General features: G+C 45.5%; 2 protein-coding genes across 2 annotated transcripts; one reads left to right on the forward strand and one right to left on the reverse strand.

Moving 5' to 3' along the window:
- Positions 1-160: 160 nt before the first annotated feature.
- On the forward strand, positions 161-7,125 carry Sbds (SBDS ribosome maturation factor). Its single transcript, XM_028870144.2, has 5 exons — positions 161-466; positions 1,473-1,602; positions 4,384-4,584; positions 4,808-4,972; positions 6,400-7,125. Exons 1-5 carry the CDS (start codon positions 339-341, stop codon positions 6,526-6,528), a joined length of 753 nt encoding a protein of 250 aa, XP_028725977.1. The 5' UTR covers positions 161-338; the 3' UTR covers positions 6,529-7,125.
- A 2,219-nt stretch (positions 7,126-9,344) lies between these two features.
- Tmem248 (transmembrane protein 248) lies at positions 9,345-23,704 on the reverse strand. The gene is made up of 6 exons (XM_037201883.1): positions 23,502-23,704; positions 20,644-20,929; positions 16,323-16,473; positions 15,048-15,231; positions 12,954-13,097; positions 9,345-12,131 (listed from the first exon to the last, which is right to left on the reverse strand). The coding sequence occupies exons 1-6, from the start codon at positions 23,667-23,669 to the stop codon at positions 12,111-12,113; spliced, it is 954 nt and encodes a 317-aa protein (XP_037057778.1). The 5' UTR covers positions 23,670-23,704; the 3' UTR covers positions 9,345-12,110.
- Between the last annotated feature and the right edge of the window lie 1,296 nt (positions 23,705-25,000).

A 25,000-nucleotide genomic window follows, 5' to 3' on the forward strand; every position in this document is an offset into this window, starting at 1 on the left:
CGATGGAATTGAACTAGACCACCCTGTTTCCACCGGGTCAATAAACATTCCTCACCCGCCAATAGGAGTTGCGGGCGCCCTGAATGACGTCATCGAAGGACGCCTTCCTTTGAGGGCGGAGATAGATGGCATAAAAGCCTCAGTGCGCAGGCGTCGTTGCTTTCTTAGCCTTTGCCGGGTTAGCGCTCCGCCCGACGCAGGCGCAGTAGAGCAAGCGGGTGCGTAGGGACTGCCGCTGAGGCGTAGGTCCGCGCGGAGCCGAACACTCCTGGGTCCCACGCGCCGCGGGGTCGTTACAGCCGAGCACTTGGAGAGCCCGAAGTCTGTGAGCAGCCGCCATGTCGATCTTCACCCCGACCAACCAGATCCGACTGACCAATGTGGCCGTGGTGCGGATGAAGCGGGCAGGCAAGCGCTTCGAAATCGCCTGCTATAAAAACAAGGTCGTCGGCTGGCGGAGTGGCGTGTGAGTGACCCTGTGCCCGGAGTCCAGCGATCGGGCTACCCGGAGGCCTGGCCTCTCTAACCGCGGCCCCTGAGAGCTATGGGTACCTTTCAGGCCTCGTTGGCTCGATTCGAACTGGCTTCGATTTTGGGTTTTTGGTTTGGGATTTTGTTGGTGTCAGAAACTGCCAACTAGGAACTCCGTCCTAGCTGGGCCTGGTGGCCTAGGCCTGTAATCCCAGCGCTCAGGAGACTGAGGCAGGAGGATTGCTGTGAGTTCCAGGCCAACCTGGAACTAGTGTGTGCGTGTGTGTGTGTGAGAGAGAGACTCCGTCTCCTTAGACAAAACAAAGCTGCAGCCTAGAAGCCCCGAAATTAGGGGAGCTTCTCGGATAAATGACTAAGACGGGAATCGGATATACTCCAAATACGATCACAAAGAAAAGAAACATACTATGGCCATTTTCCTGGAATAGTAATCGGGAAGCTGATCCTACAAATACTGAAATTAGTACAGCCGATGTCACATACACACCTCTCAGAATCCCCAGTTTTATCCAAGTGCGTAGTGTCTCCACTACTGCCATCTAGGGACGGAATTCCAGGGTGGAAGTCCTCAGCACCACACCCTACCACACCCTCAGTTTCCTTGCGTAAAACAATGAGGTGTTTTTGCATTTTTTTAAATCCGTGATTAAGTGAGAGACTACAGATACTGTCCTGAGTTTGAGATTGTTCCTGCCAGGTAGACACCTTAGGGAAGTGTGTGTGGGGGCGGGGGGTTCAGTTTCTCTTCTTTTGGTTTTGTTTTTTTGAGACAAGGTAGCACAGAACACTATATAGCTGAGGCTGTCCTTGAACTCCCAGTTTCTGCCGCCACCTCCTAAAGGGCTGGGATTGTAGATGAGCACTGCACACGCGACAGGCAGCATTTGCCATTTATCTTATTGCCATCTTGTGTTGAAATGTGAATGGATTTCCAGCTGTCCAGTGAATTCACATGGGACTTTCTCTCCTGCCCTTTCAAGGGAAAAAGACCTTGATGAAGTTCTGCAGACCCACTCAGTGTTTGTAAATGTTTCCAAAGGTCAGGTCGCCAAGAAGGAGGACCTCATCAGTGCATTTGGGACAGATGACCAGACTGAAATCTGCAAACAGGTAGGTGCTGCCATTGCGGCATAGCACATTCCCATGTTCGTAGGCAACATCAGGACCTCTGTTCTTCCTTGATGAATTTTTGTTTGTTGTTTTAGCTTTTTTTTTTTTTTTTTTCCAGTTTATGTTGTTGGAAGATTTGAGAGTTTTGTATGGTGTTTGTATGTTGTATGTTGCTGGTTTTTTTGAGACAGGGTCTCACTGTGTAGTGCAAGCTGACATACTCAATTGCATAGCTATGCTGGACTGGAACTTCTGATCCTCCTGAATCAGGCCACCACACTCAGCTCCAGTATAACATTGGGAGTGGGGGAGCGGGAGATGGTATATCACACTGTAGCTCTGGCTGTCCTAGAGCTCATTATATAGACCAAACTGGCCTCAAACTCACAATAATCCACCTACCTCTGCCTCCTGAGTGCTAGAATTAAAGGTGTGCACCACCATGCCAAGCTGGTTTATCTTTTATGTGTGTGTATCTCAAGCGAGTGTGCGCATTTGTGCAAGGCGCCTGCAGAGACCAGAATACGGCATTGGATCCCCTGGATCTGGAGTTCTAAGTGTTTGTGAGCCCCTGGTGTGGGTGCTGGGAATTGAAATCTGATCCTCAAGAAGAGCAGCAAGCACTCCACTGTGCCTTCTCTCCAGCTCCTCCAGTATCACTTTAACACAAATTTTCGATTTCTGTTGCTTTAATTCCAGGAAATACCAGTTACAGTATTAGTAGGCGTCTGCTTGCTATGCATACACAGCTTTATTGAAACAACATAAACCAAGAGGACTAAGAAGTTGAAATAACTGTATTGTAACAAACAGGCGGCAGGGAAATTCTGGGAGGAGACAGCAATGAAATAGCTTGCCATGGTGGAAAGGGCCTCTTCAGAGGCAAAGAGGGTGCAGGTGCCGCAGCTTCTCCAGTCCTCTCACCTTGTCAGGATGGTGAGGGTTACCCCATTCAAGGGGAGGGGTGCAGTCTGGTCTTCTTCAGGCAGGTCGAAACTCTCGAAATGTAGAGGATAGACAGGAAAGAACTTTCTGTTTCTGGATCGGCATCCTTGGATGCAGGAGCCCTGCTTTGTACCTTCACGGTTTTCCATAATCTTTTTCACAGTGAAAGTTGGTTGTTTGTCTAAGGGGTCTCTTAATCTTCAGTGGCTTTTCTGTAACTCTGCAGATGGTTCTCAAAGCATTTCTGCCCTTTTTGTTGTTGTTTTGTTTTGTTTTTCGAGACAGGGTTTCTCTGTAGCTTTGCGCCTTTCCTGGAACTCACTTTGGAGACCAGGCTGGCCTGAAACTCACAGAGATCCACCTGCCTCTGCCCCTCCCGAGTGCTGGGATTAAAGGCGTGCACCACCACCACCCGGCCATTTCTGCCCCTTTTAAGTAAGGCTGGCAGGGCACTGAAACTTGCAATTTGTATTCTAAGGCCTTGACAGTGGACCCCAGCTTCAGCCTCCTTAGGAGCCATGATTGCCTGGTTCTCCATCCTAATGAAGAGCCAAGTAGCCGTCCTGGAATGCTCCAAAGTATTTGTTTTTTTGTTTGTTTGTTTGTTTGTTTTTTATCATTGTTTTTGTTTTTGGAGACAAAGGGAACCACCACATCCAGCTTCTGGATTTTTTTAAATCAAACTTTAGAAATTAACTTTTCTTATAAATCACATCTTTTTACATTACTGTGCTTCCTGCCCCCCACCCCAGACTCGCTGTGCAGCTCTGGCTGATCTGGAATTTGCTATGCTCACCAAGCTGGCCTCAAACTCATACCTACCTGTGGTTTGTTTTTTGGGTTTTTGTTTGTTTGTTTATGGTGGTGGTTCTAAGGAGTGAGCCCAGGTCCTTTTTTTGGGGGGGGGGGAGGTATGTCATGCCTCTAGAACAGAACAGTGGTTCCTGATGATGCGACCCTTTAATACAATTCCTCATGTTGTGGTGAACCCCCAACCATAAAACTATTTTTTATGTAATAAACTATAATTTTGCTACTGTTAAGAATCATAATGTGCACCGGGCAGTGGTGGCGCACGCCTTTAATCCCAGCACTCGGGAGGCAGAGCCAGGCGGATCTCTATGAGTTCAAGGCCAGCCTGGGCTATCAAGTGAGTTCCAGGAAAGGCGCAAAGCTACACAGAGAAACCCTGTCTCAAAAAAACAAAAAAAAAAAAAAAAGAATCATAATGTGCCAGGTAGTGCACCCTTTTAACCTCAGTACTCTGGAGGCAGAGGCAAGTGGATCTCTGAGTTCAAGGTCAGCCTGGTCTACAGAGTAAGTTACAGGACAGCCAAGACTACAAAGAGAAACCTGTATTTAAAAAAATAATGAAACAAAAAAATCATAATGTAAATGTCTGATATACCAGGCATGTGGCGCATGCCTTTAATCCCAGTACTCGGGAGGCAGAGGCAGAGGCAGGTGGATCTCTGTGAGTTTGAGGTCAGCCTGGTCTACAAAGTGAGATCCAGGAAAGGCGCAAAGCTACACAGAGAAACCCTGTCTCGAAAAACCGGAAAAAAAAATCTGATATACAGGATATTGTATATGAGGTTGCAACCCACAGATTAAGAACTGCTGCTCTAGATGGATTTTTCTCCCCTCTCTCTAGCTGGCCCACAAGTGGGATCTTGGAGCTGCTTATTATCCAGTGCTGGATTTAGGCAGCGGATGGTTCTACATGAGCAGCTGCAGAGAATAAAAACTTCTTTTCCTCCCTGCTAACTAATTCTGTGCAGTAGAGAAAGATAACTAAAACTGATGGGGGCTTTCTCTATGTTCTGCCATTTTTAGATTCTGACTAAAGGAGAAGTTCAAGTGTCAGATAAAGAACGGCACACACAGCTGGAGCAGATGTTTAGGGATATTGCAACCATTGTGGCAGACAAGTGTGTGAACCCAGAAACAAAAAGGCCCTACACGGTTATCCTTATCGAGAGAGCCATGAAGGACATCCACTACTCGGTCAAACCCAACAAGAGCACAAAGCAGCAGGTGAGCGCTCTTTGGTGTCCTCAGAACGTTCCCAGCCTTCGACAGTGCTGCCTTCCAAAGCAGAGCGTTACTTTATCTTCGTGATCTCACTTCTGTAGGCTTTCCTAGGATTGCCTGTGTCCTGGCCATGAGCCCACTGGCATAATGTAACCATGTTCGCGTCGACATACAAGTCAGTGCAGCACGCGTCTAAGTAATAAGCACTCCGGTTGTGTCGTGACAGGCTTTGGAAGTGATAAAGCAGTTAAAAGAGAAGATGAAGATCGAGCGTGCCCACATGCGCCTGCGCTTCATCCTGCCCATGAATGAGGGCAAGAAGCTGAAGGAGAAGCTGAAGCCGCTGATGAAGGTCGTGGAGAGTGAGGACTACAGCCAGCAGCTGGAGATAGTAAGATGATGGCGGTGGGGAGCCAGCGGTGCACCCTGGGCCCCGAGATGAGACCGTCAACCATTATTCTTGGCTTCATTCTACCAGAAAAGCTTAGTTTCTGATCATAAGTGCTGCATTTCTTACTTTTGTCTAGCTGTGACCCAAATACTTGAGAGAACAGAATAAGGGCGTGAGGTGTATTTGGCTCAGTCTGAGAAAGTTCAGTCCATGACTGCTTGGCCTCATACACACAGGCAGAACAGGAAAGAGAGGGAAGCGGGGAAATGGAGACCAGGTGTCCCTATAGAGACAGGCCCCCAGACATCTACTTCCTCCATGTAGACCTCACCTCCCCAAGTTTTCAGACTTGGCAAATTAGTACCACCAACTGGAGATAAAACATGGGCCTGTTGGGAACGTTTCATATTCAAACCATGTAATAGTATTAAGAAGTTGCAGGCTAGGCTAATATGTCAAGGTGTAAATAGGATACTGCAGTTAAGTACACACACGATTTTATTTGCTCAAGTTATTCATACTAGAATTATGTTGGTTGTGTTCATTTTCTTTTAAGTAGTAAGATATATTTTACAGAGTCTTCTATTATGGGACAACTAATAATAAAAGTGGAGCCAGGTAGTCATCCCAGCACTCTGATGAGTTTAAGGTCATCCTCAGCTGCATAGTAAATTTGAGACTAGAAGTTACCATCTTTCTTTCTACCAGAACATGTTTTAAGCATTAGCAATGAGAGGATTTGTTGCTGCGAAACAGCATACCAACACTGTAACATCTGAACTTTTCAGAACCCACCATGGCTTCTTAGTATGTCTGCTTCACAGGTGGAGGTGACTGTCACTGACCTATAAGGGTCTAATGCAGTAGTTCTCTCTAATGCTGCAACCCTTTCATACAGTTCTTCATGCTGTGATGACTCCCAACCATATTATTGTTGCTACTTCCTAACTGTAAATCGCTACTGTATTCATCATAATGTAAATACCTGTTTTCTGATGGTCTTAGGTGACCAGAGGGCTCACAACCCACAGGTTGAGAACTGCTGTTCTAATGCTAGATTTTGGCCTGGAGTGGACCATAGTCTGCTACAACCCCTTTATTTTACAGCTGGGGGATCTGGGTATGTCTTTAATAGGAGTGAGGTACTAGGGATTGAACCCAGGGTTTTGTTTTTGTTGTTTTTATTGAACCCAAGGTCTTAATGCTAGGCTGATGCTGGCTCTCACTGTGAGCTGCAGCACTGGCCAGATGAGTCTTCAGACAGGGGTGGGTACCTTTCCCAGAGGCCAACAACAGATGCTTAGCAGGCCTCCACTGTGTGAGCAACATCTAGAACACAGCCATAGATCTGCCTTGAGCATTCAAACTGAGTTTATTCTGTGCTGTTATCCATCCTCCCTTGGTAAACAGCTATGTAATCATTGCAGGTATGTCTCATCGACCCAGGCTGCTTCCGAGAAATCGATGAGCTAATAAAAAAGGAAACCAAAGGCAAGGGTTCTCTGGAAGTGCTCAGTCTGAAAGACGTGGAAGAAGGAGATGAGAAATTCGAATGACATGACACTCTCCAGCTCCTCTGCTGGAGCACGACAGAGGACTTTGTTCCCAACAGCAGCAGTTGTTTCTGTGACCGGCCAAAAGCCCTGCTCAAGCAACGTGCCACTTTCCAATCTTGTGTTAAACATTTACCTAGGTACTGGGTGTTTCTGTTGTAAACTGGGGTTTCCAGCAAAAAAATGACAATCCCAAAATACAGTGTCCAGAACAGCTCTTCACTGCTGTCTATGCCTTTATAGTTCCGCAGGAAAGGTCAGAGATGCTGGGGGATAAGAAGGCAGATTTAGAATGTGATAGATCATTGGAGAGAAGTCTGTGTGACAAAGAGGAGTGTTTGCTGGGACAAAGATGTGGTGCTGTTGCATAATGAAGTCCAGGTCAGGGGTGTGAGCTTGGAGACTTCCTGGTTCTCTATATACAGACATATAATGACTAGGGAAATTTTGAATTTTCAACAAACATGGTACCACAACTGACTTAGATTATTCTTGGTAAAATATATAAAGTCATTAATACTAATCCTAAAAAAAGTTTATAATATATGTTAGTATAGCTAAAATTATACGTAATCAATAAAACCTATTTTTTTTAAGCTCTGGCTTGCATTTCTAGACAGTTTCCTTTTGGGTCTGGTTTTTGTATTAGGTACTTTCCTCGCTGATGTGATGAATTGCCTGACAAAAGGTGTTAAGGAAGAAAAGGTTTTACTTTAGCTCAGTTTGAGGAATGACATTCCATCACAGCAGAGAAGGCATGGTGGCAGAATCATGAGGTCATGTTGCACCTGCAGTCAGGAAGTGGACAAAGATGAATTCAGATGCTCAGCTTTCTTTTATTCAGTCAGGGCCCCAGCCCATACAGTAAACCCAATCTAGAGACTCTCACAGATGTGACCAGCGCTTTATTCCCATGGTGATTCTAGATCCTGTCAATTTGACAGTATTAACCATCAGTTTGGGGGTTTTTGTTGTTGTTGGTTTGGTTTGTGTTTTGAGGGTCTTGAAATCAAAGGCCTTTCTTTATGCCAGCACTTGGGAGACAGAAGCAGGCAGATCTGACTTCAAAGGCCAGCCTGGTTTACAGATGAGCCCTGGACAGCCAGGGCTACACAGAGAAACCCCATCTCAAAAACACAATTGGGAGGGGGGTTGCTGGAGATGGCTCAATGCTCTTCTAGAGGACTCAGGTTCAAATCCCAGAACCCACATGGCAACTCACACCTGTCTATAACTCCAGGGCTACCCTCACACAGACATACAGGCAGACAAAACACCAATGAACATTAAATATAAATAAATAAAGATCTGAGACTATTTTTTGGGTTTGTTTTCAATTTTTTTTTTTCTTCCTACCATTCAGAGTCGATCCTCCTGCCTCGGACTCCTGAATTATAGGCCTGTGCCCAACCCCTTTTTTTAAGAGTTCATTCACCTACAAACAACTAACATAAGAAATTTAGTTTTCAGAGGCAAAAAGGCCAGCTATCACAAATAAGGTGTTTCTTTCTGGTTTTTGTATTATTTAATAGGTTCTCAAGCCAGCAAGATGGCCAGTAAAGGCCCATACCCCTAAGACTAATGACCTATCCCCAGGACCCACTCGGTAGAAAAGAACGGCTGACTTCTGCAAGTTATCCTAACTTCCGTTCATGGACCATGGCACACATAAGCCCATATACATATACACACATTAATAAATGTAAATTGGGAGGGACACAGTGGCACATGGCTTTAATCCCAGTACTGATCTACATAGAGTTCCAGGCCAGCTAAGGCTACATAGTGAGACCTGTCTCCAAAATAAGTTCTTTGAAAAGACAGGGACTGTGTAGCCCAGCCTTGCCTTGAACTCCTGATCCTTCCTGTCTGTCTCACTATCCTCAGTACTAAGACCACAAAGTATGCATCGCCACACCTGCCCTATGCTCACAATGAGCTTGACCACTGCGTAGTGGTCATTTCACTCTTCTGAGTGTGAGGGAACTTCAAGCCTGATCCCTCACCACTAAGTCGGTTCTAAAGTAAGATCTCATTGTAATACAGAAGGGAGATGTGTCTTCTCTCCCGATGGAGATGAACACACAAGATGGTGATGAGCAGAAAGCAAGAGCAGTGTGCCAGCACAAGGTAGGAGGAAGTGAAGGAGGGAAAGAAGTCCAACACCCACCCGTGCTTGGGGGCATCGGACCTGACCTGCAGACAGCGGAGGGGGCTACTGTTCTTTTCTGAAATGTGTGTGTGCACTCAGAGGCTAAAAGAGGCATATAATCCCCAAGAGCTGAAGTCACAGTTAATGAGTCTGATGTATGTGCTAGAAATTGAACTTGGGTCCTCTGTAAGAACTCTTAAGCACAGAGCTTTGTCTCCAGCCCATAGCCTGCTGTTCTTAACAGCAGCTGAGGGCACACTAAGGATTTAGTTAAGAGGCCAGGGTAATGTTTAACCATCTGTACTGGTTCATTGGTTGTATAGCCTGTGTGCTGAGAATAGAACTCAGAAACCTACTGCTTAGCCATGCCCTCAGCCCCTCACTGGGGTGTTCTAGGCAAGAGTTCTACCACTGAGCCACAGCCCTGGCTCTTACTGATGTCAGTGGTAGTTTGGGCCAGGTCAGTGAGCACTTCTTGTTCTCCTATAGTACAAGGTTTTACACTCTTTGGACAAAGACCCATGGGTTGAGGTTGCCTATAGTAGGAAACACTGTCCACCGTTCATCCTCATGACAGGTGGTACTTCAAAAAACAGCCTGTAAGTGCTCCTTGCCTACACTTTTTGTTTAAATTGCTATCAGGCTGGAGGAAAGAAAACAAACCAAGTAAATCCAGATGTTTTATTCTGTAAAGCACATATGCACATACTTCAAACACAGAAAATCAATGAGGGAGGGACGCCATCACAGATCAGTAGTGACCATCATGCAGAAAGGGACGGGAGATGGATCTGCTGCCCTCTAGTCCCACAGTGCCTGCAGGAGGGTCAAAACACAGGAGGCTGGGTTCCTATGCACTGCCAAGAACACAACAGAAACACCAGGTTCCAAATGATGAGAACTTACACAGAATCAAAACTGATTCAAGTCATACCATATGGTGAAAGGACAAAGGAAAGAGATCAATATGATCTGAAACAACCATTTCACAGGAAGTCACTGACTTCTGACTGCACCCCAGTCGAGGACACCCGAGGTAAGCCAGTGCTGCTGGGGTCGGAGGTCTCCAGTGGCCTAAGGTTCCAATCCTGAGGTTTACCAGCAAGGGGCAGCTGAGTTGTGTGCACTTGCCCAACACTAACAAGTCCTGCAGATGTGTCTCCAAGCCCCTACACTCAGCCACACAATCCTTCCCCAGCCATCCTCCACTGTCTACTGGCTATGGTGAATACTGGGTTTTAAAGTTCCTCTCTGGCCTCAGGACAGGTCATGTCCCAAGCGTTTTGGCACTTCCTCTCCTCAGGCCTGTATTCCTCCCTCCCACCCCTCAGATCCCAGCCGCTGCCTGTCATTAACAAGGTGACTAAAGAGGAGCACAGCTGAGCTGAACAGGCCAGTGGAGGTGACTCTTCCCAACTGTTTCATTCCACTCCACTGGGCTTTATTACTCAGCAGCTTAATCTGAAACTGGATGGTCCCAATGACACATTTATACCAGCCAAGTCACGTGGCTTTTTCTTCATCCTGCCTGACAAGGATCTCACTTAAAGAGAAGACTAAATGAAATTCACACATTAGGCATCTTTTTGTTTGGTTTTTTGTTTTTCAAGACAGGATTTCTCTGTAGTTTTGGTGCCTGTCCTGGATCTCACTCTGTAGACCAGGCTGGCTTCGAACTCACAGAGATCCACCTGGCTCTGCCTCCTGAGTGCTGGGATTAAAGGCATGCACCACGACCGCCCGGCCCACATTAGCCATCTTATAAGCAACTCACCACTGGTTTAAAAAAAAAAAAAAAAAAAAAACTAATGCATCATATAACTACAATGATTAACAATCTTCAACTAAAAAAACAAAACAAAACAAAAAACAAAAAAAAACAAAAAAAAACACTATTGTTTTCCATTAAAGAATGCCTGGGATAAAATTCTCTAGGCCAGTAAGTTTCAGAATACATCAAGTTAACTCCAGTTGAGACAGACTACAGACCTACAGTTATGGAACGAAAGTGCTGACATACCTAAGTATTTCTTCCTGCTTGAGAAATAGAGTATCAGTATGTAGCCCAGGCTGGCCTTGAACTTGAGATTCCTTGCCTCAGCCTCCAAAGTGCTGGGCATACATGCATGCATGCATCCCCACACCCAGCAAGTCTGGAGCACTGCATGAGAGTTGTTAAGGCAAAGCGTTGATAGAAACTGAAAATACAAGTAACAGGGAGTGGAAGAGATGATGGTTTTTCAGATGGAATATGAGAGGGCAAAGGGACAGAGGAACCAGATGATCAAAATTTCATGAGGAAAATGCTTCCAGTACTGCTCAGTCAATAGCCATCAGACCCTCATGCATTCTTTCAGATCTCACCAGCATCGTTTCCACATTACACATCTCCTAACATTCATTTTCTATCTGGAGATGTGTGGTGTACAAAAATGAATGCAAAAAAAAAAATTTTTTAACAAGAAAACACATCTCCTTAAAAACAAACACATATACATACATACACACAATACATACATACATACATATACATACACATACACACACACACACACACACACACACACACACACACACACACACACACACACCAAGCAAGACCTCCTGTTTGTGACTGTTAGGCCAAACCACTGTTCATTCTTTCAGTAACATGCCCTGCGCTGTGGAAGTTAGCCCTCCCTGGGCCTCTACTACACAGCTACTTCTGAAGCTAGTAACTTCTCTACCAGGGGCAAACAACAGCAGAGCACTCCAGTTCCTACCTGCAGGTGTAGAAAATGAAACTTTGATCTTTACTACCTAAGTGACTTTTAGATGCGTAACCTTTGACCTAGGACAGACAAACACGACTGCCCTAACTAGAGGAATAGTAAAATGTGACTATTTTTTCTTTAAAAAAAAAAAGGGGGGGGGAGGGGGATTTCCTTGCAAGCAAACAGAAAAGAAAGGTATTACAGCTGTCACTGTGATCATGAGCCACGGACATTTAAGAGCCACAGGAGGGAATGGTGGCTTCTGCAATGCAGCATCCTAACAAAGGTGCAAACCGCGTCCAACACTGAACACATCAGGCTGAAACAAGAACCACAGCAAACCTCGGCCCCACTGGCACTGGAACATGACCTGCTCAGCTCCGACAAGATCCCCACATCTCCCGGCACTACACAGAAGAACCCCGTGTCCGTGCCCTCCTGTCCCCAGAGTGAGGGTGACGGGTTCAGGCTGCATCCAGGGCAAAGCACGTGCATCACAGGACCAATTTCCAGATCAATGTTTATAAATATGTACAAATCAGTTACAGGCACTTGAAATGTCTTTGGCTGGAATAACCCAACATTGCAAGATCGTGTATTCACAGAGTGGCCAGGCCCTGGCCGGTTCAGCAGGCAATGATCATGGTTCTTGGTCTCTCAGAAAATGGGAAGCCATGGGATTAGGCATCAGCCAAAGCCACCTAGAAGAGAACAAGCAGGCAATCGAGTCAAATAGGGAGCTGCTGGCACCTAGCCTGATACCACAAGGTCATGCTGACCATGAACATCTATTATCTTTTGGCAAGGGAATTAACAAAACATTAAGGAAACCACCTCACCTCAGGGAGGAAAGGAAAAAAACAAAAACAAAAAAACCCTCAGTCTGTAAGCAGTGGCCAACCTGCAAAACTACTTATGCTATGCTGGGAGAGTTAACCTTTTATTTATTATTTATTCATTCATTTTGGAGACAGGGTCTCACTATGTAACTCTTGCTGGACCACTCTATACAGACGAGGCTGGCTTTGAACTTATTGACTCCTTTGCCTCTGCTCTGACTCCTAAGAACTGGAATTTAAGGTGTGTGGACTTCTCCTAAGCTTGGATTTGTTTTTTGAGACAAGGATTCTAGTAGCCTAGGCTGGCCAAAAACTCACTATGGAGCGGAAGATGACTTCAAACTCATGATCCTCCTGCCTCAACCTCCCAAGTCCTGGGATTGCAGGCATGCACCACCATGTCTGGTTTATTCAGTGCTGAAGACTGAACCTAAGGCTTCATGCATGTGAGGCAAGCGTTCTACTACCAAGCCACACCCCTGGCCACAGCTAACTGCCCCTGACAGGCACTGTGCTGCATGACTCCTGTGCTGACGGGAGGATCAGGGATAGAGAGGCACCCAGGAACAGGAACTATCCAACACGGATTTCAAAACAGCTATCATGACACCAGGACCTTTTTAAATGTTTGTTTGTTTAGACAAAGGCCTGTCGCCAGGAACCAGACAGACCACCACTGCTCACCTTCTCAGGACAAAATTCAGGATTGCTCTGACGCAATTTGCTGGGTCTGCCTTTGATAACTGCGTAGCAAAACATCGTTATCACCATCACGAAAAGGAAGTAACTGGTGTGCATGAGATGCAGGTTTATTAATGAACGGTCATCCTAATGAACAAAGGAAAGAAACCAGACACATGCAGTCCATTACTAACAACTTTTCAAACCTCAGCCTCCATGCCTGCAGCAATTTCATTCATTTGTAGTGCTCAGAATTGAACCCATGGCCTCACGCACACTAGACAAATGCTCTACCACTGAGCTCCACCTCCAGCCCCGAATATTAGTTCTTAAGCTTACACAGGCAGTCTCTCCATTCATCTCCAAAACGACCAAACTAGTTCTCACAAGGTTAGACTTGAGCTTCTGTGCAACCTTGGTTAAGGAGCAACCACTGCTTCCTCTACTGTGGCTTCTGCACCCCCACACTGCCAGAGCCCCACCAGCCTATCTTCTACTGTGAGGCCCGCTCTTCTCTGGACACGTCCTCGTGACCCCACAAAACAGCTTGTCTGCTGTCCCCACTCTGTGCTACTCCTCCAGTGGACGGCTGGCACATCCCCAGACAGCATCCCTTCTCTGCTTTCACTAAGTCCCTGGATGGAAGGGATACAAGCTGAGACTGATATGCAACCACAGTAGGAGGGGTGTGTGAAAGATCCTAGCTGCCTCCCATTACCTTTCACAGCAGAGAGCAGCTATTTACTTTAGAGACAGTCTCACTCTCGAGTACAGCTTGACCTAGAACTCACTATGTAGCACACACTGGCCTGGAACTCATATTGCTTCAGCCTCCCAAGTACCTGGACCAGGCCAAACAAGTCCTTTTATTTTTTCCTTAAGATTTTATTTTTACTTAGGTGTGTGTATGCCATGTGTGTACAGGTGCCTGTGGAAAGTACATCAGGTCCTCTGGTGTTGTGAACTGCCTGATATGGGTGAACTCTGGTCCCTTTGCAAGAGCAAGTGCTCCCAACTGCTGAGCCATCTCCCTAGCTCCAGTCTTTTTTCTTTTAAAGAGTATTTATTTATTTATTATGTATGCATTATATGTATATATTTATATATGTATCCCTGCAGGCCAGAAGAGGGCACCAGATCTCATTACAGATGGTTGTGAGCCACCATATGGTTGCTGGGAATTGAACTCAGAACCTTTGGAAATGCTCTTAACTGCTGAGCCATCTCTCCAGCCCCACTCCAGTCTTCTTAAGGAACTGCTTTAGTCGCCTGACACAGGCAGTGAGGGACCTGCTGGAGGAGACAGGTGAATGCTATGGCAGGGCAGGGAAGGTTCTGAAATCTGATCTGCCCACCATGCAGCCTTCCCCTCCACACCACACCTGAGCTCCCTGGCGACCAACTTCTATAACTGGACAGAAATGAAAATAAGGAAGAGTCCAAGGAAAACTAAGAAATCCATGCAGCACACTCAAGAAGGAAGCAAGGGTACAAGATCATCAGTGTGGCAGACTCTACCTGCTGAATCCAGCAGTGACTGCTTCCTCTTTCCTCTGAAATTAAATGCTATGCAGGCCCCACTATCAAGCCAAACACACATCCTGATAAAATGCTGCGCTCAAGAGGCTGAAGCAAGAGGATCACAATTTCCAGGCCTGCCTGAGCTACATAGTGAGACCTGTCAAAAAGAAGAGAAACAAAGCAAAGATCTGCCTCTCCCTCAGCACTGCTACCGCCTTTTTGTACCCTACACAGCCCTGGCTATTGCTAACACTGAACTAAGCAGACACTCTGCACTAAGGCCAGACAAGAACAGGGACCCTCCTCTATGGGTTACAAACGCAACAGACCTCAACATACAACTGCTGCTGAGAAACACACAAAACGAAGGAGCAAGGCTTTTCTCTACCACAAAGGTACCATGATTTTCACAGCTCTACTGTCTAACCAGGTGGAAACCTTGACTGCCCAGGGCTGAGCTAACCCAAGATGTAAAACATTCACACACTCACTCACAATTCCAGGATGCATGTACACACATACTCACACACACACAGAGTCACAGACACACAAATAAACAGAACTTATTTCCCTTACATCTGGAACAATAACGGTGAGTTTGGGATTTAAAGCGTGGTAGACTTTTCCGATGGCGCCCTTGTAACACCAGAAAGGATTGTAGTCTTGAGCATATTTTGTGTTGGCATCTCTGGCAGTTGTGAAGATCTTGTACCAGAGTGTGGCGTTGCTGTATGTGTCAGGGACACAGTGAGGCGGCTGACTGCAGGGGAGAGAAGAGACCAGCTCAGTGACCTGAAACATTTACATTACCGAAACATTACAGCACCCGCAACCCTGAACAGAGCAACATGAGGAAAGGAGAAATACGATGTTCTGAACAATTACCATGTTTTTCTGGGATAAATACCACTATGTTTCGAGGGTCTTTTGCTATCGTTTTGAGATAGGCTCTCCATCTAGCAGAGGCTGACCCACGAACACTAGAACTGCAGCTGGGCATCGACACATCCGACTGTTTTGTATTTTTCTGAATAAACACATAAGGAGCCGGGCAGGGGTTGCACACCTATAATCCCAGAACTCCAGAGACCGAGACAAGATCTCCTTCTAAGCCAACCTCTGCTGTAGTGTTTGAGACCAACCTGGGCTACATGAGATCCCGCCAAACTAAAATAACTATACTCATGTACATATTCCCCACAAATACACACAATTTAAAGTAATAAAAGTGGATCCTTAAAAAAACTAAAACAAAAATTAATTTCTGGGTCAGAGATGGGCAGAACCTTTACCTTTAGGCAGCTTTAATTACAGATCACTCTGGCAGGGGCTGGCTCTTCCTTTTCCAATATGACTCTTAGTAGGAGAGGCAGCTGGAGAGCAGCCACAGCATCATGTTTTACCACCTCACTGAAGTACTAGCTCTGGGGCTGAGGTGCTTTCTGGTTTGTTTGGTTTCATTGAGACAGGATCTCATGTACACCAGGCTAGACTTGACCTCACTGTATAGAGGAAGACACCTTGACCTTCTGATCCCCAACCCCAACCCTTAGGGACTACAGGTGTGCTCCACCACGCTCATTTATTCTGTATCGGAAATGGAACCCAGAACTTCATGAATGCTAAGCAAACATTCTACCAACTAAGCTACAACCCCAGCTTGGCACATTTGTATGTACAAAAGTTAGAATTTCAAATTAAACTTAAATAATTCTGGAAGCCAGCAAAATAGCTCAGAAGGCTTGCCACCAAGCCTAACAAAATGAGGTCGATCCCTGGGACCCACACAATAGGATAGAAATGACTCTTACAAGTTGTCCTCGTGGCCGCCACAAATGTTTGGACACTTACACGGTGACAGGGAAGACTCCAGGGGCAGCTGTGAGGGTCATACAGGTTGTGAACACCACCTGCTCACAGTGGCCATGGAGGGCACAGTCGTCGGCATTCCAGGCAGCAGGCAGGGTGAAGGTGATGTTGATCTCCTCGTGCGCTTCCCTGCCTGTGGAAGAGTTAGTCACTTATTGGTAGACACGCCCAGAGTCATAGACTGTTCCCTGGTGCTCCAATGAGTCTGAAGCCAAACTCAACAGCCACCCACTGGCCTGCACACCTGCCCTATGGGATTTCTGGGAGCCACAGTCCTGACCTGAACAATGAGGCCTGCTTGACTAAGTACAGCCACAAAGTAGCTCACAAAAGGCTACTATGTGTTTCAATCAGGGCTAGGGAGCCATGACAGAGCGCAGGCAGGAACAGAGCTGAACAACTTGAGTGCAGTGATTTTCTGTACTAATGTATTACTTCGTTCAAAATCTACCATTATGCCATGAATGTGACTCAAGCATTTCTGTATACACACACACACACACACACACACACACACACACACACACACACACACAGAGGTGGGGGGTCTAGCAGACTTAGGGAAGGTCTTGGGACTAGAAAGTGAAGCCTGCACTAAATCGAGATGTTCTAAGGTCATCAGGAGAAAAGGGTGTGCTTGCTTCCTGGAACAAACAGGGGTATTTGTACCCTGACTATCATGACACCAACTTTCAACTCTTAATAGCCAAAGGCGACAGGACATTGTGTAATGTCCACCCCCTTGTGGACATTACACAAAGGCTTTTGGGAACCAAAGAACCAAAGGTTATCCTTCCAAGGCCCAGCCAGTCCTTAGGATAAACAAAGCCTTTCCGGAATCCTCCAGCTTCCACTTTCATGTGCTCCTACACCATGTCTACTGTGTTCAGGCTTAGCACATACAAGCAAGTATGGCCATACTCCATGGTATTTATTTTCGGTATTATTTAACATGGTGGTTTAAATGAGAATGGTCCCCATAGGCTCAAATGTTGAATACTAGTTCCCATTTGGTACAACTATTTGGGAAGGTTAGGAGGCATGGTCTTGTTGGAAGACACGTCACAGGAGTGGGCCTCCTGCATTCCCAGGTGCTCTCTGCCTCCTGCTTGTGGATCAGGTGTGAGCTCTCGGCTGCTCCTCCAGCCACCTGCGGCCCTGCCTTTGCTCCACCATCAGCTGGCACAAACTCAAACCTCCAGAACCTTAAGCCTGATTAAGCTTCCTTTTGTAAGATGATCATGGTATTTTACCACAGGAATAGAAAAGTAGCTAATACATTTAACAAGCCCCTAGACAGCATTTTAAGTACCTGGTACGTGTTAATTCACAGTGAACTGTCTTAAGCATTAGCTTTCTGTTGCTGTGATAGTAGATTATGACAAAAGTAACGTGGGGAGGAAAGGGTTGGTTTGTTTATCTCAGGTTTATCTCACACTCCACTGCAGAGTGAAGTCAGGGCAGGACTTCGAGCAGGGCAGGAACCTGGAGGCAGGAGCTGAGGCAAAGGTCATGGAGGGGAGCTGCTTACTAGCTTGCTCCTCATGGCTAACTCAACCTGCTTTCTTATAGAACCGAGGTCTACCAGTCCAGGAATGGCACCACCCACAATAAACTGAAAACTGATGCCCTCACACAACAATCATCAATTAAAAAAAAAAAACCCACAGGCCAATCTAGTGGGAACATTTTCTCAATTGAGGTTTCCTCTTCCCAGATGACTCTAGCTTGTATCAAGCAAACATAAAACTAGTTGTCTAGTAACTAAGACATAAAACCGTGGTTGTTGCCTGGCTTATCTTTTTTAGTACTGGCAAGTGAACCCAGGATTCATACATATTAGACAAGCCCTTAACCACTGAGTTACACCCCCACCAATTCCTGTTATTTTTTGCCTCTTGTATAATCTCCAAGGGTTAAAGAAACCTGGTCTGAAGCTATTTCTAGTTCTTTCTGAGAGTTATAGCACATTGCTAAATAAATGGTGGGCATTTAAAACTGTGCAGACCCAGGGCAGGAGAGATGGTTCGGGGGTTAAGATCTTAGAATCAATTCACAGCACCCACACAGCAGGGCACAACTGTCTATAACATCAGTCCCAAGGGGATCCTGTGCCCTCTGGCCCCCATGGCACCAGGCAATACATCCACATCCACACACATAATCAATCTGCCCTGCGCCCCTTCCCCCCGCCCAGCCCCCACAGAGTTTTTCTGTGTAACTGCCCTGGCTGTCCTGGAACTCACTCTGTCGATGAGCCGAGCCTCAAACTCACAGAGATCCATCTGCCTCTGCCTCCCAAGTGCTAGGATTAAAGGTATGCACCACCACCACGCAGCTTAATTAATTTTAAATCTTTAAGCTAAAAAAAATTTTTTTCAGGCCGAAAGAGCACTTTTTTCACATGCATGAAGCCTTGATTCAAATTTCAGCATCACAAGCAAATAGTAAAAATAACCAAAATTGACAGCTCAGTGGGTCAAGAGCTTATTATAAATAAACCCAATGGTGACCTAAGATTAATCCTACGAACACACAGAAAACCAACCACCAGGGAATGACCTCAGACCTCTACATGTTTACTATAACTCATGTGCATCCACACATACACACATAAATTATAACAATGGCAACGTATTATAAACCCCAGCAGAATACACCAGTTATATGCTCGTAAACACACTTGTTCTTGAACAACATGGTGTTTGGGTGCTAACTCCCACACAGTCCAGTCTAAAAACTGAGTAGTATTCCTGACTCCCCAGACTTAACTACCAGTTTTGCCTGATGCTGACTGGAAGTCTTATTGATAACATTAATAGTCAATTAACACCATATTTATTCATTTACGGTAAACAAGGAGAAACACACAACACAAAATCACTAGTTACTGTGTTTGCCACTGACACTGACTGGACAGGTGGACTTTGCATATTTTAAATGGACACTCATCATGTGACCCCACTGCAGTCAGGTGGCTACAAAGCTACCACAGAAAGACAGTGTAGAGAATATAGTTAAATTTAAGCTTCTAAGATGTTTTTTTGTTTTTACTTGTCGCATACACTGGCCTCAAACTCAATATGGATAACCTTGAACTTACGATCCTCCTGCTTCTACCTCAAGTACCACCATGCCTTTTTCTTTTTTGTTTAATCCTCTGGGGTTTTTGTTTTGTCTTGGTTTTTTTGTTTTGTTCTATTTGAGACAAGGTCTCAGTATATAGCCTGTTGTTCTGGAGCTTGCTGTAGACTACATGGCCTCAAACCTACACAGACCCACCTGTCTCTGTTTCTTGTGTGCTGAGATTAAAGGCGTGTGCACCAGCGGTTTTTTGTTTGTTTTTGAGGCTGAGGCTGAAACTCACAATCCTACTGCTTTCCTCTCCTATGTGCTGGGATTATCACTGTGTACCAGCATGCCCGGCCCAATGCCTTCATGACCTAATACAGCATCTTCATATGTGCTTACACTGCTCTTGGGTTCAAACAGAGCTGGAGAGATGGCTCAGCAAGTAAGAACACTGGGTACTCTTGCAGGACCAGGGGTTAGTTCTTAGCACTCATATGCAGCTCACAGTCATCTGTAACTCCAGTTCCAGAGGATCTAACATCCTTTTCTGCCATCTACAGGTACCAGGAACACACATAGTGCACACACATCCATGCCAAACACCCATAAACACAAAACAGAAGCTTTTAATAATAAAAAAAAAAAAATCAAGTATAAATGGACCTGTGCACGTAAAACCTATGCTGGTCAAAGATCCATTATACTGAGACCAGAAGCAGACCTTGCAGGCTCAGCTTCTCTCCTCCTCCTCCCCTTCTCCCAGTGTTAAAGAGGAATCCAGGGCCTCACACACACAAGTCCTGTGCTCTAACACTGAGCTGTACCCCTGGCCCCATCAGTCCTGACTCCAATGAGCCTTTAGTAAGAGACTGTAGAGCCAGGAGGTGGTGGCACACACCTTTAATCCCAGCACTCAGGAGGCAAAGGCAGAGGCAGGCGATCTCTGTGAGTTCGAGGCCCGCCTTGTCTACAGACTGAGTTCCAGGACAGCCAGGGCTGCACAGAGAAACCCTGTCTCGAAAAAACCAAAAACAAAAGAGAGAGAGAGAGAGATTATGTATGACTGTGTAGGATTCCTGAAGCCCAAACTGAGTGAAGATGCACAGCAACCATTCCTTCTTGACTTCACGAGGCCCACGTCTCAAGAGGAGAAACACCCGCAAACACACAACACTGAACCTATCTCAGGTGCTGCCTGAAAGCTCTGAAAGGAAAAGTAGCTGACACACACCTGAGAGTCCAATCTGATGTCCAAGGATAGTGGAGTACAGGTGTGTGACGTTTCGAGAGTACCCTCCAAAGGGCTTGAGAGGGTCCAGGGTCAAGGTAATGGCCACTGAGATATTGATGGGGCCTGACTCCTCCAGGGCCTGGGGTGGCTGGGTGGATGATCTGGCCTGCCCCATGGTCATGGTGCTCTCAGGGGTGGTGCTGTCATTGGAGAGATGCTTCAGTGTCTCGTTCTCTGATACACACAAGTCCAAGTCATTAAAGCGCAGCAGAAAAGTATTCCAATCCTTCAGCAAAGTAAACAGAGAGATAGATATGAGGTCCCAGCATCTCCAATGCAGGAACTGCCATGACCCTTAACTGCTACCACAGGACAAGAGGAAAAGGATGACTTGAGAGTGACCATCTCAAGTCACAATACACCACCATCCTGCACCTGCAGTACAGGGTGATATAATCATGTTAGCCCTGGAAACCTGAACAGCATACTCTACATTATCTGAGAATCCAGCAGATTATACTTAAGGGAAAAACCAACTAGCCTCAGATCAAACTTAATAAGGGATCTTGAGGGACTGGAGAGATGGCTCAGTAGATAAGATGGCCCTGCCAGCAATTCCCAACACCCACAGGGCAGTTAGCACTAACTCTTAACTCTAGTTCCAAGGGACCTGACACCCTCTTTTGGCCCTGCACACACATGCTATAGATATAAATGTGGCCAAACATCCATACACATAAAATAAAAGTAAATAAAGGCAAAACAGGGCTGAAGAGATGGCTCAGAGGTTAAGAGCACTGGCTGCTCTTCCAGAGGTCCTGAGTTCAATTCCCAGCACCCACATGGTGGCTCACAACCATCTGTAATGAGATCTAGTGCCTTCTTCTAGCACGCAGGCATACACGCAAGCAGAATACTATATGCATAATAAATAAATAAATCTTTTTAAAAAAATAAAATAAAGGCGAAACAAAAAAGGTTGTGAGGGTTGTGGAAATAGCTCAGTGGTTAAGAACACTTTCTGCTCTTATAAAGGAACCAAGTTCGGTTCCCAGCACCCACATGGTGGCTCACAACCATGTGTAACTCCAGTGCCAGAGTATCCAATATCCCTTTTGTTCTCCTTGGGCACATGGTACACATATTTACATGCAGGCAAACACTCATACACATAAACTAAATATTTAAAAAAGTTATCAGCCAGGTGGTGGTAACACATGCAGGTGGATCTCTGAGTTCTAGGCCAGCCTGATCTACAAAGTGAATTCCAGGATAGTCAGGGCTACACAGAGAAACTCAGTCTAGAAAAAAACAAAAACAAAAAAAGAAATCTTGAAAAAAAAGTGGTTGACACATTAAAATCACTAACTCACACTCATTTAGTAGCTTTTTTGTTACGTTTCGTTTTTTAAGATTTATGTATTTATGGCTGGGCAATGGTGGCTCAAGCCTTTAATCCCAGCATGGGGAGGCAGAGACAGGCAGATCTCTGTGAGTTCATGGCCACCCTGGTCTACAAAGCAAGTTCTAAGATAGGCTCGAAAAGCTACACAGAGAAAATGATGTCTTGAAAAAAAAAGAAAAGAAAAGAAAAAAAAACTGTATTGGAAATAAAAAGTTTTTTAAATCTCTTTAGAACTCCTTTTTTGTTTTGAGACAGAGTTTCTCTATATAGCCCTGGCTGTTCTAGAACTAGCTCTGTAGCCCAGGCTGGCATGGAACTCACAGAGATCCACCTGCGTCTGCCTCCTGATTGCTGGGATTAAAGGTGTGCGCCACCACTGCCAGAGTTATGGGTTCAGCATGGCATCTTCATACACATTTCATTATACCTTGTTCTCACTCACCCCCCTTCTCCATGCCTTCTGACCACTGGTGCCCTTGTTTGTCAGTCAACAGGATTCCTTATCTACTAAAAATACCATGTGTACAAATGAGAAAACCAAAAGGTAGTATGTGTCCTTACGTGTCCTAGTCACAATTTCAAAACAACAATGTAACATGTCTATCAGAAGAGGTGACTTCCCTAGCTCATGCTCTCTCTTCCTCTTTGGAGATAAGGTTTTACTCCATGGCCCAGGACAGACTTGAACTTGAACTCAGACTTCTGCCTCAAGCTCCCCAGTGTTGGATCACAGGAGTACACCACCATACCCAGCCCTCTTCTGACTCAGGTTTTTGGTTGTTTGTTTTTTATATAAATATACTCTTCCAAATAGATTTGTTTCACTACTGAAATAGTCTACATGAACCTGGTATTATTTAAAACAACTATCTAGGTATTCCCTAACAAAGTAGTCACAGGGAAAAGGGCAGGAAATTCTGTATAAATATGTATCTTTTGCTGCATGTATCTACATACTTGAGAGACAGAGGCAAGAGGATCTGGAGTTCAAGACCAGCATATGCCACATGAGACCCTGTCTCAAAACAACAATAACAACCCCCTCCAGGTGTGGTGATACACAAATAATATAACCCCAGCATTCACAAAGCTAAGGGAGGAAGAGCACTTCAAACTCCAGGTCAGCCAATGCACTGTACATTTCAGACTGGACTACAGAGTGAGACCTCGAAAATCAAAGAGAGCTGTGCCCCACTTTTTTTTTTTTTTTTTTTTTTTTTTTTTTTTTTTTTTTTTTTTTTTTTTTTTTTTTTTTTTTTTGGTTTTTACTCTGTGTAGCTTTGCGCCTTTCCTGGAACTCACTCTGTAGCCCAGGCTGGCCTCGAACTCACAGAGATCCGCCTGGCTCTGCCTCCCGAGTGCTGGGATTAAAGGCGTGCGCCACCACCACGCGGCTGTGCCCCACTTCTCTGAGGTCCATCCAGCACAAGTGGAAATGAAGAGTACACTGTACCTCAGCCATTTCCGGGGACTTAATCTCCTTGATCTTGAAGAAGTAGCCCAGGGTGAGGAAGGCGATGGCCATGGCGCTGACACTGATCATAAAAACCACCAAGGGCGGCCGGCTGCTGATGTACAGCTTCAGGTTCTCCAGGGGGTTAATGCTGAACATGCTTCTCATCAGCTGCAACCTGCAACAGATTCGGCACGTGACTGACTGGTGGCCTGTCTGCACACAGGAGCTTGAGCGCTCACTCTAGTTTCATACAATAGTACTGTGAGATGACAAGCGGAGTCTAAGAAATACCCACTCAATGAATTCATTTAGAAGACTAGAAGGAGCCAGGCACGGTGGTGCACACCTGTGACCCCAGGAAGTACAAGATCAGGAATCAAAATTCAGCCTCAGCTACTAGCAGAGTCAGCCTGAAAATCTGAGACATATGTTTAAAAAAAAAAAAGTGGAGGGGAAGCGTAGAGCTGTTAGCTCAGTTGGCAGAATGCTTGCCTGGCATGCACAAAGTCCTGGGTGCCAAGACCAGCACTGCATAAAACAGGCATGGTGGCACACACTTTTAAGATCAGCACTTGAGACACAGAGACAAAAGGATCATGAATGAGTTCAAGTTTATCCTTGGACACATAGGACCAGGCTAGGCTACAGGGCACTCTCTTACCCACACAGTACATTAGTATTATTAGTTCATGCAATTAAGACTTTTACCTACTGATCTGCCTTGTCAAGGTAAGCAAGTGCTCTACCACTGAGTTACAGCCCTAGCCTCTACTGCTCTTGGTTCTAGACACTTTGCTCCAATATCTTAAATTCTAACTTAGCTGTCAGTGATCTCTCTTAGATGTCATACAGATAGTTACACTGTTCAAGAACAAGAGCATTAGTAATATTTCTTTTCAAATCCTTTTATCTTTTTCTTTTTTTAACTACTTAAATGAAATATCAATAGCAGTAGCTATAATAAAATTCTGGCCTCACTCAGACTTTAGCAAAAGTGCTTTGTAATGCTTCACTATTAAATCTGGGACACAACATAAGCTTCTGATGGGAAGCTGTGCTGGCTAGTTTTATGTCAACTTGACACAAGCTGGAGTCCTTTAAAGAGGAAACTTCCACTGAGAAAATGTCCCCACTAGACTGGCCAGTGAGCAAGCCTGTGGTGCATTTTCTTGGTTGGTGATTGATGTGGGAGGCCCAGCTCACTATGGGTGGTACCATCCCTCGGCAGGTGGTCCTACATGCTCTAAGAAAGCAGACTGAGCAAGCCACATAGAGCAAGCCAATAAGCAGCACTCCTCCATGGCCTCTACATCAACTCCTGCTTCCAGGTTCCTGCCCTATTTAGGTCCTGCCCTGACTTCCCCAAGCAATGGAGTGTGACCTGAGAGAAATGAAGAAATCCTTTCCTCCCCAGGTTGCCTTTCATCATGGTGATTTATCAGAGCAACAGAAGCCCTAACTACAACCGAAGACTTCTCAAAGGCAAGGAAATACTC

Source organism: Peromyscus leucopus, unplaced genomic scaffold (genome assembly GCF_004664715.2).
Source record: "Peromyscus leucopus breed LL Stock unplaced genomic scaffold, UCI_PerLeu_2.1 scaffold_237, whole genome shotgun sequence".
In the NCBI taxonomy this organism is placed as follows: Eukaryota; Metazoa; Chordata; class Mammalia; order Rodentia; family Cricetidae; genus Peromyscus; species Peromyscus leucopus.